This window comes from Procambarus clarkii, chromosome 17 (genome assembly GCF_040958095.1).
Source record: "Procambarus clarkii isolate CNS0578487 chromosome 17, FALCON_Pclarkii_2.0, whole genome shotgun sequence".
In the NCBI taxonomy this organism is placed as follows: Eukaryota; Metazoa; Arthropoda; class Malacostraca; order Decapoda; family Cambaridae; genus Procambarus; species Procambarus clarkii.
Genome location: NC_091166.1, coordinates 40,345,459 through 40,360,825, shown reverse-complemented (window position 1 = coordinate 40,360,825; position 15,367 = coordinate 40,345,459). Strand labels below are relative to the sequence as shown.

Here is a 15,367-nt window from a genome sequence, read left to right as displayed (position 1 = left end):
TGTCCAAAGCTGGAGGCCAGGTGCTTGGGGCTGGCCTTGCCCAAATTTGTAGATGTAGATACAGTATATGGATGGATAGATGAGTAGATGAATGGATAGATGGATTGATAGATGAATGCACAGATGTTTGAATATGTGAATTGATGCATGGATAGATGGACAAATGGATGGATGGATATGTAGATGGATAAATGGATAGATAGATGGACAGATAGATGGATAGACATATGCAGAGGAGCAGAAGGCTTTGGCTGGGACTTGGTTCTTTAACAAAACCTTAACAAAAAATATCTGAAGACTCCATCTTTTACTTTCCACCAAGCATCTTCAAGAACAAAAACCAAAAGCATGTAGATCCTACAGCAAGAAGGGAAGGAAAGAGGGAAATTGGTGGATTTCCTGCCACCACTGGACCACATCACTAGTATAGGATCTTGATGGGATCTGTCATATCTTCATTTTAAACTGTGAATGGAGTTTGTCTCCACCAATTCACTTGGCAAATTATATATGTTCTCTCTCCTGACACTGAAAAAAATCTTTCTGATGTCTCTGGCTAAATTAAGAGTTATTCAGTGTCTTCCTTGCACCAGTATGAACTTAGAAGGGTGTTTGGAAAGACACTTGTTGCATCACTGCAAGATGGGAACCTGCCTTAACTTTGCATAGTCCTGATTTTGAGAACAGGACCTTGCCTTAAGGGAGCAACTGACTCGTAGGACTCGTAAAGTCTATTATTGTTTTGTAACTACAGTATCATGTACTATATATGTTATATTTTTTAGTTTTCCTTATGCTATATCTTGTGTACACATTAGGTCGAGCCTTTATATCCTTTGTTAATAATATGAATTTAATTTGTTTTCCAGAGTGCAGTGGGCCGCTTTCACAAACCTTTTCAGGGCTATGATCAGCATGATTCCCATGAATTTCTGATTAAATTAATGGATTGGGTACATGAAGATTTGAACAAGGTAATTTACATTTAATTAGGTTTAATACATAAAGATTAGTTAAGATACAGTACGACGTTATTTGGGCAGACAGTATGGGACTTGCCCTGATCCATTAGGATTTGTTGCAACCAGAGATCCCTTCTGGAGGGATTTGTAAGACTGTTTTTAAAGATACAGAAAATACATGGCTTCAGTTGTTTCTTCTTGTAAAAAATCATTAAAAATGTGATTGGAGTCACATTAATAAAGCACATTTTTTCACTGAATTTCATTATTTGACAGAACAACATTATAATTTTGACCAGTCATATGAAGGACAATTACCAAGAGAACTTGTCCGTAAAGACATTTCAATGCATCAAGCATACTTCTAATGCCTCAGTCTGAAAACCTCATTTTCAAAGGAGGAAGCACACACATATTAATGAATAAAAACCAGGGGATTTCAAAACAAAACAAACCATAGAATTTAAATATGCTCTGTGACTTTCTCAAGGCTCCAACTCTTTCTTCTAATGTTGTATCCACTACAAACATAATTAAGAACATGATTGGAGCCATATTAAGTGGTTGCAGTGGTACAGTTAGGCTTGATCTCTACTCAGTCAAGAATCCTGGGTTCAGATCTCGAGCAGGACAGAAATGATTGGGCACGTTTTTGATCACCTCTTTGTCCTTGGATATATATTCAGGGAGCCACAAGAAGCTTTCCCCAGAAAACCAGCAGTAACTGCAATGAAATGCCAGTTTCTAGGTGAGCTCCAGTGGCTCCCTGACACACTCCCTCTGGGTCTCACATTTACCATAGAACTGAGGGCTGTGCCACCAGCTGTTTGAGAGCTACCTCCCCCCTTTCCCCAAACGAGTGGGAGAGGAAGGGCAAATGAGCTGGCATTTGTTTTGAAACATTTCAATCGCTTGTTTGCATTGTTGGGTAGTTCGTCTGGTAGCTCATGAGGCTATGGTCTCTTCTATAGCCAGCTATTGTTTTTGTCTTGTTGACTATCTGGGTGCCTCTCCTGGTGGTGGCATAAATAAATATAAAGTGTAAATGCCACTGTTCCCTGTGCCTCTGTGAGAGGCTGGGTTCTGGTTCTTGATCCCTTGTAGTCCAGATAGAACTCTGCAGATAATGCAACCCATAGATGGTAGACTATCAGTGATGGTTACTTCGGGGAGCCACTGGGGCTCACCCAGAAATTGCCGTTTCATTACATTCAAGAGTTTTGGAAAATTGCTTCTTTGGAAAAAGTAAGAAGCATAGTAAGGTGATAGGTGAACAAACCAATGTAAGCATTAAATATAAACTTGGAAGAATGAAAAATGGTGAAGAAGAAATTAAAAGTGAAAAGATTACTTTAAATATTTGATGGGTGGAAGTGATGAAAGAAGTGCAAATGAAAACTTGATTTAATAAAGCTCTGATGGTCATTCTGATTTGGATTCAATTTTTTTCAGTGTTTACCTAACACCTTATGTAACCCTGAGATATGTTTAATGGCTTCCTACAAGGATGATGCCTCAATATTTTCCTACATGTCTCTTCACTAATCCTGCTTTTGACACGGGATTCTCAACTTAAGAAACAACCTAAGGCTGTGCTCAGGACCATTGTTTATTTCCTTCAGGTTGTTGGTAAGAAACCCCCCATGAAGGAACAAAACAATGATGACCTCCCTGACTATGTTGCTGCAGAGAAAGTAATGGAGGATTTAAGACGACAAGACCAGTCCATTATCCATTCCATCTTTAATGGCCTTCATCGCTCCATTATAGTGTGCGGTACTTGCAGCAATCGCTCCCTCACCTTTGAACCATTTTCCATACTCTCACTGTCGTTTCCTTCATCTAGCAGGTGTTCTCTCAGAGTAAGTGTGTTGGATGGTTTTTTACAGTTAATATATTTATGCTCATGGGTACAGGCTGTTTTAGTTTGTTTTGTGTACAGTACTTAAAATGATATCCCCAATAGTTTGTCTTAATCATAGAGCTAGCCAAGCAGAGTAACTCTTACTATTGTCTCAATGTAGCTATCACTCAGTTCTTTACAAATTATTGCAGTTGTAACTTGAGTAGACTTATTAATGTGACTAAATACTGTACAGTGGAATCTTAGTACTCGAACAACCCCCCCCCACACAAACAATTCAGCACTTGAATGCTGTGTTCATGTTTGGTAGTCGACCTGTTGTCTGGCCCTCAAATGTAAACATACATCCGAGATGAGTCAGTTTCCCAGTAGCTGTCGTTAAGTGCACACCACCACTAGACTTCTCTAAACTTTCTTGTATTTTCTTGGATATTTTTGACATTCTTAGTGTAAATAAGTCACCATGGGACCTAAGAAAGTTTGTGAAAGTTAGTGATATGAACCAAGAAAAAAATGAAAATTAGTTAAAACCACAATTGAGATGAAAAAAACTCAAAGCAAAATATGAAAGTGGTGCCTGCATGTCTGCTCTTGCTACCAAGTTTAATACTGTGTATGCCTAAATCAAGTTATCTAATAAAAGAAATGTGTGCAAAAGGGGAAAAGTGCAAAGTTTTCTTTAAAAACATCACTCTGACAAAGCTGTTATAATGGTATTCTCTTGCCAAAGAATAACATCACTCTTCCTTACCACTTTCCACATGTGCAATCACCTTTCCTTAGTGCAGATAGAGTTTGTACTGTATTTGCATTTAATTAATTTATTACATTAATATATTTATTTTTGTGATCTGGAGCAAATTAATCCAACTTACATTATTCCTCTTGGGAAAAAATTGTTCAGCACTCAAACAGATTAGCACTCGACCAGCCTTAAAGAACCAATTAAGTTTGGGTATTGAGGTTCCACTGTACATGATGATCTTGATCACTTTTCACTCATACATAATGATGAAGATTTGCTCACACTAAGGATGTGGAGTTTTACACAGTTCCAGACAGTAATAAAGGGAAGGCTGTACCAAATGAAGAAGTGTTGTACAAACTTTACGGTTTATCAGACAGAAAAAAATGTGTGTGTGTGTTGCTGAGCTGTTTAAATCCATGAAGCTGCAACTTGTCAAGATCTGTCCTGCTTTAGGGCTGGGAGAGAAAATGAGGTATAGCATTGAAACAGGCAGCAAGGTTAGTGTCAGGCCTTAAGACAGCAGTCTCGAACTTACCTGTGAGCTTGTGAGATTGAGCTCTTTATGCCCCTCCTCCTAGTCATTTATACCTGGCATGCTAATTATAGTTTAGAAGTGAGGGCTACTCGGGTATATTCATGGTACTCAGGATAGTCATAAGACACTCATGTGCGAGTCAGTCTGAACTTTTCAGATTGTACCTCATCATATTTAATTTGTTTTATAGCCAGTTACTGGTATTCATCCTGTTATTACCTTTTTTGTTTTCTAAATATGTTTATATTTTTAATTACTGCTTATTGACAGGATATGTTTCATCACTTCTACAAAGAAACAAATATAGAATACAAGTGCTCCAAGTGTAAAAAGATGCGCAACTGCATACGCAAACTTGACATATGGAAGTTACCCCCAATATTGATCTTGCATCTAAACCGGTAAGCTTTCACACAAATTCTCAGGACGATAATCATGGAATTTAACAATATTTGTTAGATTTGTACTTTGTACCTGATGCATACAGAAGTAATGTGCACCTGGCACAATAATTACCTCTCTCAATATTAACTTTTCATCAGGCTTACACGCTTGAGATATTAAGTGTTGTTTCTGGCTTATCCAACTCAGTTGCTTCCTCCAGCATGTTCTTACTGACTCCTTATTAAGATTTCAAATGGTCTAGCTAAGTAGATATTCTGTACTGCCACGGCAATAAGATAATTTGGACCATTGCCAGTCATTCCATATTGCATGTATAAATCTTGCTTTATACAGTTTATTAACAGTAATGGTTTTGCAGGTTTGAACATGATGTTTTAATGAAGAAACAACAGAATTTTGTTGATTTTCCACTGGATAATTTAGAGCTCAAAAAACAATGTGGCATAACCAACCGGTAAGTGCACACAAACACGTTCATAACTATTTGAAATAGTCATGAGTACACTATTTGCAAATTGACAATATAGTATTTGCTATAGTTTTTTCTCTATAATTACTAGTCACATTTTCTCTGACGTATCTTTTTTCATTCTGCAATAATGCAAACCTGTATGCTGTATATCAGTGATGTGTGTTTCTGTAATGTAGTAAACCTAAGTGACTCCATTGCAAAGGCATTGATTCATTAGAGCTGTTAGTAACTATCAGGCCTTTGATGACTTTCAATGGCCAACCAAGCACACTGGTCCAGTAACCAGAATCAGTGTTCTCACAGAGGCATGGAAGTATAAAGGTCAACTTAAATTGAAGAACACCACACAAAAAGTTAGAACAGCACCTGAACACCCAATTCTCATAGAGACAACAAACAAGACAGTTTTAAAATTTCAGGTGATAGTTGTACAGGGGTAACAACCCATACACCAACCTTGCCTGCTCGCCACCAGGTGGCAGCTCAAGTAACAGGGTCACCAGCTATCATTACTCTCACTTCTAAGCCAGATTCATTCTTATCAACAATAGTGCCTCTGCTGAGCTAGGAATCTACTTTTTATGAAATTATAAGTGGTTTTGGCATTCCTGGGACATTCTGCCCCACGCTTGAGATGTTATTTTTATTATAATTAATTTTTATTTATGCTTCATGATTGTGTTTATGCCAGTCACTTTGTGTGATTACAGTACAGTACAGTACTGCACTTTCAATGTCTGTGGTTTGGGTGTAGGGTTATCTTCCCTAGCTAGCCTGCTCATGATACTCTTGCCCACCCAGCGTTATCTATTCTAAAGGTTTGGATTATGACAAGACAGTGCCTGTCCTGTGGATTATCACAATGGGGCCTGACAGTTGAGTGGACAACGCTCAGGATTCGTAGTCCTAAGATTCCGGGTTCGATCCCCGGTGGAGGCGGAAACAAATGGCCAAATTTTCTATCACCCTGATGCACCTGTTCACCTAGTAGTAAATAGGTACCTAGGAGTTAGATAGTTGCTACAGGCTGCTTCCTGGGGATGTATAACAAAAACTAGGCCTGGTCGAGGACCGAGCTGCGGGATCACTAAGCCCTGAAATCATCTCAAGATAACCTCATGAAGACAAGGCTTATGCAGTCAAACAACTCTAGAAACCACCTACAGGTAATCTACAGGTAAACACATATTCAAAGTAGTGCCCTCTCAGTAGTTTCCCAAGCTTTAGCACTGGGGGTTATCTTGAGATGATTTCAGGGCTTAGTGATCCCGCAGCCCGGTCCTCGACCAGGCCTCTTTTTTTTGTTACACATCCCCCAGGAAGCAGCTCGTAGCAGCTGTCTAACTCCTAGGTACCTATTTACTGCTAGGTAACATGGGCAACAGGGTGAAAGAAACATTTTGCCCATTTGTCTTCGCCTCCACCGGGGATCGAACCCGGAACCTCGAGACTAAGAATCCAAAGTGCTGTCCACTCAACTGTCAGGGTGCTAAGCCTTTGGGAATCCCACCAGGGCTTGGAACCCTACTTGGGAGCCAGGACCTGTCTCTTTATCTACAAGGTAAGAGGAGCTTGGGAATAAGAGAGAAAACCCCACCAGAAAGTATAAGTGCATCAAAACACAAGTGCACAAGTGCAACTGCTTGCAGGAAATTGGTAACCCTGAGATAATGTGCAATGATTTAACTTCAAGCCTGCCTAAAATATAGGGAGTGTGTGAGATGAATTATGGCAGTTAGAGTAGTACAGTACTGTATATGTATTTTAGATTGAATATCATTGAAAATTTGTTTTGCAATAAAGTATAAATAGTACAAGAATTAAAGGAAACCTAACCTAAGCACATATAATCTTTCATTTTTATTTTCCACCCTTTCCTTCATCTGCCTTATACAAGTTAAAAAGCATTTAAAATATTTTTATATAATTATTTTTTACTTTTGTTGCAGGTATACAAACTTTGACCTATATGGTGTATCTAACCACTATGGCACCATGGATGGTGGTCACTATACTGCATTCTGTAAGTCTGTTCTCAACAAACAATGGTATAAATTTGATGACCATGAAGTTTATGAACTTTCACGAGATGCTGTCAAGTCTTCAGCAGCATATTTACTGTTTTATGAAGCCAGCAATATGAATGTTAAAGTCACCAACTTGATATGAGAAAGACATGTGTGTATTATCAAAGTTAGACTTGTGTACTGTATTATATGATAAAAAATATATATATATTTGTGTGTATTTGGTATAAATACGTGTTTGTGGGAAGTGAGCTCCAGCTCTTTAACCCAGGCTCTCAGCTGTTGGTTGTCTGGTGCAACAACTTCTGAAGTTGTACACACAAACATGAATGAAGGTAGTCTCCACTACCTCCTTCCCTAGTTCATTCTACTTGCTCACCACACTCACTGAAGGAATACTTTTATATATCGCTATAACTCGTGCATTGGCAGAGTGCACATATTTTCCCCTATTCACAGACTGTCCTTATCCTCTTCTATATTCCTGATTATTTTCTGTACACTATTGTTATTTTATTCTTTGGTTCTTACCCTTTCTAATGATGTGAAGTTCAGTTTCCTTAGCGTGTTCTCATCACTAAATCACCTTAGTTCAGGTACTAGTCTTGCAAAAAATCTCTAAAATTTCTTAGCTTTTGTTCTAGTTTTATGTGATGCGGGTTCCATCGTGGTGTTTACTTATCAGAGATTACAGGGTACTTAAATTTGGCTCTCACTACTTTACATCCTAGCATTTTGTACCTCTTACACATCATTGTTATATTTAATACAGGATTAAGGTATAATGTTCAAAATGCTTCCTTAATCAGTGGGCCAGTTGACCAGTCGATTGTGTCACACAATCGACTTGAGAATGGTCCAGGACGGACTGAAACGTCGTCGTCCCTTCACCTTCTAGTGTGTGGTCTGGTCAACATACTTCAGCCACGTTATTGTGACTCATTGCCTGCAGTGGGTCAGGTTTGACTTGTGATAAGCTGGTCCCACAGACTGTTGCTTGGAGCAGCCCACAGCCCCACATATCCACCACAGCCCAATGTGGTGGATATGTGGGCCAGTACTTTTTGCAGGAACTTAAATAATTTTTTCTTAAACAAGTGCACTTTTGTCCTGGCAATAATTCTGAACCTTGTTGGTAGGATATTGCATACCCATGAACTTGTGATGTTCATGCAGTGTTCTCTGATTGTGCCTATGGCCTAGTCTTTACTGCATCTAGTCTGCACTTCCTACCATATTTGTCACAAACCACATATCAGAAAATGAAGAAACAATGACGTTTTGATCAGTCCTGGACCATTATCAAGTTGTGTAATAGAAAGACAGTGGAAGAGAGAAACAATTTGCTCTGCATGTTTTGTACAAAGTCTTATCAAAATGCTTTGATGTCTTTCCTAGGTCCTTATTTTTTATGTTTAAATCAGTGACTAACACCTCGGATGCTGTACTGTTTTTCTGGTATTCTTTCTCCTATTTTCATTTTCATTGCCTTGCATTTGTTGGAATTGATTTACTGTATATTACACACTTAGCCATTCTTGAAGTTTGTTCAAGGCCTCCTTCAGTATTTTACAATTTTCTTCAGTTCTTATTCTGCTCATCAGTTTTGCATAATCTATTATTATGTACCTGTAGGCATTAATTTCCTCATATTGTATAAGCCAATTAGGTAAATCAATAAGCAGCATTTGTCATGTTTCTCATCCCTGTAACACCCAACTTTTTATTCAGACTTCCTTTCAACACTGGTTGATACCTAGTTGATGGGGTTCTGGGAGTTCTTCTACTCCCCAAGCCTGGCTCGAGGCCAGGCTTGACTTGAGAGAGTTTGGTCCACCAGGCTGTTGCTTGGAGCGGCCTGCAAGCCCACATATCCATCACAAAGCCTGGTTGGTCCGGCACTCCTTAATTTGACTCTATTTTCTACCTGTTAATTATTAAAAAGAACCAATTCTAATACTCATGTTTCTACATTTTTAGTTAGTCTCTTGTTAGCAGTGTTAAAGGCTCCCTGGCAATTCAGATATTGTCTATCAATCTTATTACTGCACTGTATTTTCCATCTTATTCATTCTATCGTAGAATTATTCAATTTGATTCATGCTTTTTTGTTCTCAGAACTGATGACGATTCATCATTATAAATAATTACTTCAACTGTTTTGCTAGTCTGATATTTTCTCTATTTTGTATGTGTCGTGTATGTTATTACCTATGTGATTACTTGTAGTTAGAGAAAGAGGCCTATGCTCAAGTTATCTCTGTCTTTGTAAACTGCATTTTACCTTGAATAATTGAACAATTTTAAATGCATTTACCACAACTTTGTCTTGGAGTATTTCAATCATTTACCGCTTTATAACTAAAGACACACCGTATGTCCAGTCATCCCTTCTCAACCATTTTATGTACTGTGATCTTTTTATTTATTTAATACTGGTCTACAAAGCCTTTCTGTGTTTTTTCATCTTGCATGTTGTTATTGTTCCAGGTATACCACCTTCCTTTGCATATTGAAATCTTTAATATTTCATTATGGCACATATTTCTAATGTCTGGAATCGTTTTTTATTGTTTTTTGGATTTTTTGTTCTTTTAATTTTAGAGGATACTTTAGGTGTGGGCACATATCCCATAGACAGCTGCATATTCAAATTTAGGTCAGAGATATATTGCAAATCTTTCTATCTACTTAAAATATATCCTAAAATTTGATAACTTTCTGTAGGACTGTTATCCAAGCACTTACATAGTGTCCCGGTGAAGAAATTTTGGGTAGATAATCTTGGAACATTTTCTGTATCAAGGTTTTGTATGTTTTTTAAAGTTGTTACCATAAAACTGCTATGCAGTTTTATGGTAACAACTTTATCCATTGCATGAGTTGTCAAAGCTCTTAAATCAACAACTGCAATTTTATAATCCTAATTGAGGGCTAATTATTTTTCTCAATTTTGATTACATAACATGTGTGTGTATGTGATTTGTCTTTATATACAAAACATGAGTTTTGTGTGTGTGTGTGTGACAGTTTTATATAGAAAGAACTATTGTCCTCTTGTTGACAAAGAAAATATAGCATTCTTTATTTTCACAATATTTTATTAAGTAATTATACTCTTACTTTTGTATCTTTATCTTCACTTGTATTTCTGTATCACAATTTATATATGACCTCTATTCTTCGGTGATAAGAGTTGCAGATGACGGTGAGGAAAGAGAGGGGCACTACTAATGCTTCATTATAGCAATACACACACGTATGCTGATGTTGGCCCAAGTTCTATGTGATTATCTTTGTACATGCAGTATTTTACAGATATATATATTATATATTACAAAGTATATTATTACACTTTATTAGATAGCCATTACGAACAGACTTTGTGACCATTGGTAGTATTTCCATAAGAAAGTACAGTATAATATTTTATATTAGATTTACTATATACATAAGAGTCAGAAACTATGTTAACCTGTGCTTCCATTTCTCACTGTATTTTTACTTTATTTTTCACATTTGTATAATTTTACCTTCATTTGCATTTGGGGTGAAGTGTGGTTAAATAAATGATATAATAGTCCATTCACCTGCACTGTATGGGTCTCTAATTGTGGACCCCACGCATGTGAGGCCATAGCTCTATCAACTTGGCTGTGAACAGTCTTAAAATGGAAAGTTTCCAGAAGCCGTATCCTGCTGCCAAACTGGCATTTTCTAAGCTACTTAAAATTCTGGGAAAAAAACAACTGGGAAAAAGTTACGGCTTCAAATGTGTGGGGTCCGCAGTTCGAGACCCATACAGCCCAGGTGAATGCAATGTTTATTTCCATGGAAGTGTGGATGGCAATTTAAATGATATTATACTATATATAAAAAAAAGTATCCATCTATTAAATAACAAAAAAAGACTAACCCTGAGAAATGAAAAATATGTAAAATACTGTAATAAATAGTTTGAATAAAAAATAGCAGTGACAATTATTGGTAGAAATACTAAATGCAGAAGCATTTTGAACAGCTATAGTAATGAATATTGTATGTACTGTATAATAATTTGATAATTCAGAAAAACACACACACAAATTTTTTTTAATTACACTGTGACTTTCTGCAGTTGTTACCGATAATGTTTGACCAGTCAGTAATCAGTATTATATGTATTTCAAAACTTGTGGCTCTGTCAGGACTGCATAATGGCTGGAATGGCCATTAGGAATTTTTTTGTTAATTGCTTGGATTTAAGTTTATATATCAAGATGATAATCTGATACTGTAGTATCATTTTGGTCATTAAACTGTCCTTGACATGTACATTACCAAGATAATATGATAACAGATATTGTTAATAAAGTTATGAGTGTTTTAGGTTAAAGAATGTTTTTATTTTGGAAATCAGATATGAAATGAAATTATTACAGTTCTACCTTTATCTTTGAATGAGGGCATTCTAAGTTAAACATACTGAAACATATTTAAAAGTTTTTTGGAAAAAAATGTTGACATTTCATAAGAAGTTAGAAAGAAAATGCTAAAGCTTCCAAAAAAATTATTGACCATTTACACACATTTATTTAATAATATACAGATTAATAACACAACATAGGGGTGTTCTTGGTTTCTGGGGTGACTAAGGATCTTCAATCCTGGGGAAGGGGGGAAAAAGGCTGTTGTTTGCCATTGCTTGTTCTACCTGAAGTGGTTCTTCCTGTTGAATTCAGGTTCTTTCAGGTTGAACTGTTTTGGTCAAGGTCGGAGGCCTTGTTTTGTGGCCACGGTACATAGGGGGTTTTCCTCTTCCAATTTCTGTTAATCATTTTCTCCTCCATTTCTCAGTTCCCCCCTATGGGCAGTTTATTTCTGGGGTTTCACATGGCAAATTTTGCTTCATATTATTCCCATGGAGCCTTGTTTACTCTTGCTGGGCTCTAGGGTCTCTTCCCTCATCTTTAAGAGATGGTAAGTTACCTCATGGTAATATGGCCCTTCCAATTCTGCTGGGTACACCTCTGTAGGGCCTTGAAGGGTAGTGTATATGAGTTTCCTGGTTTGAACCTGCCTGCCTGCTTGTCCCTGTGAGAATTATGCTTGCAGACTTGCTTCTCTGTCCTTTTTGAGAGTTGAACTCAGTGGCTCCATTCACCCCTTTTCCAGGTTTGGTAGTGTCTTCTGTTTTTCTTCCTGCTGGTCAGCTATTTACTCTGCAGCTGATTGGTGGGGGGTTTGTGTTTTGCCTAATTTTGAGTAGTTCCAGGTTTCCAGACTGTATGTCCAACAGTTACTAAGCTGAATGCCCCTCTTTTACCCTGGGTTCTGCTGGTGCTGCCTTCCACTGCCACAGACAAATTCATATATTTTATTTTGCTCTAATGTATCTTTTTAGAGCAGTCATTTCCTACCCTGCCTAGATGTCGATATGAATAAGCTTCCATCCCCCCCTATTGTCTTCTTTTCGTGATGGTTTTGATGTTCAGTATTGGTGACTTATGAGTGAAATGGACTGCTAGCAGAGACCCTGGGTAACCTGAGTGCATCATCTAGTATGGCTGGACGTATTAAGAGTTATTCACTCATACTAATAGTCTATTGCTGTGTTTGCCTCAGGGCTTATTTCTTTCTTTCAGTCACTACCTTTATTTCTCCTAACCTGTCTGGTGGATTTTTATCAGTTTTGTGTAAATCTCTGATCCCCAAGTTTCCCTTAACCGAGAAAGAGTCGGATTCTGTTCTGTCTCCTGGTAGGTCATGCTTGGCTACCCAAGTTCCTAGACTCCAAGAAGCTAATCAAGACCCACCAGAAAGTAATTTCATTATAATCAACCTTTTTTTTTTTTTTGCCTTTACTTTGGAAACCATAAAATTGTGTACTGCTGGCATTCTCTGTGATGAAAAACTTCAAAGATGTTGTCAAAACACAGGTATATGAATAATAATAAAATTAATTTTTATTGGTGCTGAAGGAAACATTCATTATCAAATGAACAAATTCAATTTGTAATTCATTATCAACTACAGTAGGAGCATAGCAATTGGAAGAAATTTGCCATTACGTTTTTCCAGAATCTAAAATTAAACTAGAAACTTTAAGCTCTTAAGAGTTTTGTGATAGTATTTGAGGAAAAATCATGTAATTTTGTTTAGCTTTTAGGTACAGTACATACTTTTATCAGCTATGTAGAATTCACCTATTTCAGATTTTCATACTTCATAATGGTGGTCATAAAATATTTTTAGATACAGTACCAGGGTTATCTTGAGATGATTTCGGGGCTTTTAGTGTCCCCGCGGCCCGGTCCTCGACCAGGCCTCCACCCCCAGGAAGCAGCCCGTGACAGCTGACTAATTCCCAGGTACCTATTTACTGCTAGGTAACAGGGGCATTCAGGGTGAAAGAAACTTTGCCCATTTGTTTCTGCCTCGTGCGGGAATCGAACCCGCGCCACAGAATTACGAGTCCTGCGCGCTATCCACCAGGCTACGAGGCCCCAAACTTACTTAACTTAACTTAAGTACTTAAGGGTACTTAAGTTTAGAAAATATAAATGTTTATTAAATGTGCTATTTTTCAAAGAATTTAATTCTTGTACATAAATGACTTGCATATTAAGGTTCATATTTATGTTCTCAAAATTAAGCTGACGTTTTGTCCAATTGCAGAATATATTGATTCTGCACAGAACTGTGATAGATTGGGTTTGCTTAATGTAAGTGAATGTAAAATCTCTTTGTATATACATATGAATAAATACAGTACATGCATATTATTTGTACAGGCATAGTATATATAATATTAATGGAAAACATTGTTTTATTATCAGTTATTTTTATTTGGCAATATTGTGAATTTAATACATCTCTAGTTTTATGGTTGTGAACGATGGGATTTTAGTGAGGATGATTTGATTTCAATGGGAAGCAAGATGTATTTTTAACGAATTGTGCCTGGTTTAATGTCAGTGCCTTTTATTAGTATGAATGGTTTTATGATACATTCACATTACAGATGTTGATGATTAAGAAGTAAAATGGTGCAGTGCCTGACAGTTTTCTCTCCAAGAAAATGTTACCACACACAGATTGCTTCAAAGCTATCTTATATCTGGGGAGAGAAGCTCTGCAATGTTTGCGTTTTGTGTACAAGTTGATTATGAACCTGGGTGAACATGTATTAATTCAGAAGAAAGCCAATTTCTTTCATCTACATATATTTCTTTTGAGTCTAAGATATACCTCTTATTTTTATTCTAAGTTAAGGAACTATATTTTAGCTACATATGATAATATGGAAACACAGAGCGTGGATATCTAAATCTATGTTGTATTGTTTCTGAACAATTAAAAATGAATTGCAGAATTTAACATTTGAGTCTAGTATGATTTCCCAGTTTAAATAGTGTTAAAAAATGTTGAGCTAATGTTGCAACTTTTGCAGGCTTAATCATGAATGTTTTTATAAATGCATTCTCTTGGATTTTTTATAATAAATTTAAAACCTGGTTTATGAAAGCAGATTACCAAGGTCTTGTTTGTAAATATTAATAGACTTGTTCAACCATGGCATTATGGTAGGTGCTACCATGGGAGACTTAAGTAAATTATCTTACTCTCATTGATGCTTCTGTACTACAGCACTGGTCTTATATTTTTCCCTGTATACTGCAGCACTCTTACATTATCCTTTCACTTTACCCCTTTTACTTCATATTGTTTTTCCCATTTTTAGCCTTTTTGATGGACATTTCCTTTAACTATTTCAGTTTGCATTTTCACTTGTATTGTAATTACCCCAGTGTAAAATAAGTAAGTTATTTTACCCAAGTGTAGTTACAGGATGTGAGCTACACTGGTGGTGTCCCGTCTTCCCAGCACTCTTTGTCATATAACGCTTAGAAACTGCTGAAGGTTTTGGCCTCCATCACCTTGTGTATGCTTGCTCAGGCAGTCATCATTCCAATCTCATTTCAAAGTTCAGGAAAGTTGTGAAAATTCACTTAGTTATGTAATAGCCAAGGCAGCAAGTGGAATTATCTAGGAAAATATTTTGAGAACATCCTCATAATTTAATTGTTGATTTTAAGCTTCATGGTCTCCTGATTTTTGGAAGTAATTGTTTTAATGAGTTACACCACTTGGTTACTACTTTGGGTAATGTATTGTTTCCAAGGACAGTACCAGGCACTGACAAGGAATGTTGACATTAACACCCCTGCATCACAGGAATCTTATTTTCCCAGTGGACAAAGTATGCTCAAGAAATGTTTGATCATTATAAGATAAATGTTGGTCCATTGTTACATCATCATTTGCCCTGGAGTACCATCACCACCAGGGCAAGGAACATACTGGCGAAGACT

The 15,367-nt window shown here is 37.0% G+C and overlaps 1 protein-coding gene across 3 annotated transcripts in view; it reads left to right on the top strand.

Annotated features, from left to right (window-relative positions):
* Positions 1 to 14,377, top strand: part of LOC123772458 (Ubiquitin specific protease 8) — a 40,837-nt gene extending 26,460 nt beyond the window's left edge. For all 3 annotated transcript variants that reach the window (XM_069325874.1, XM_045765643.2, XM_045765645.2), the window contains exons 18-22: positions 870 to 974; positions 2,585 to 2,824; positions 4,380 to 4,510; positions 4,873 to 4,968; positions 6,936 to 14,377. In XM_069325874.1, the coding sequence (XP_069181975.1) occupies positions 870 to 974; positions 2,585 to 2,824; positions 4,380 to 4,510; positions 4,873 to 4,968; positions 6,936 to 7,155 (792 nt within the window). In that variant the 3' untranslated portion in view covers positions 7,156 to 14,377. The remainder of the gene's footprint in view (positions 1 to 869; positions 975 to 2,584; positions 2,825 to 4,379; positions 4,511 to 4,872; positions 4,969 to 6,935) is intronic.
* Positions 14,378 to 15,367: the final 990 nt, after the last annotated feature.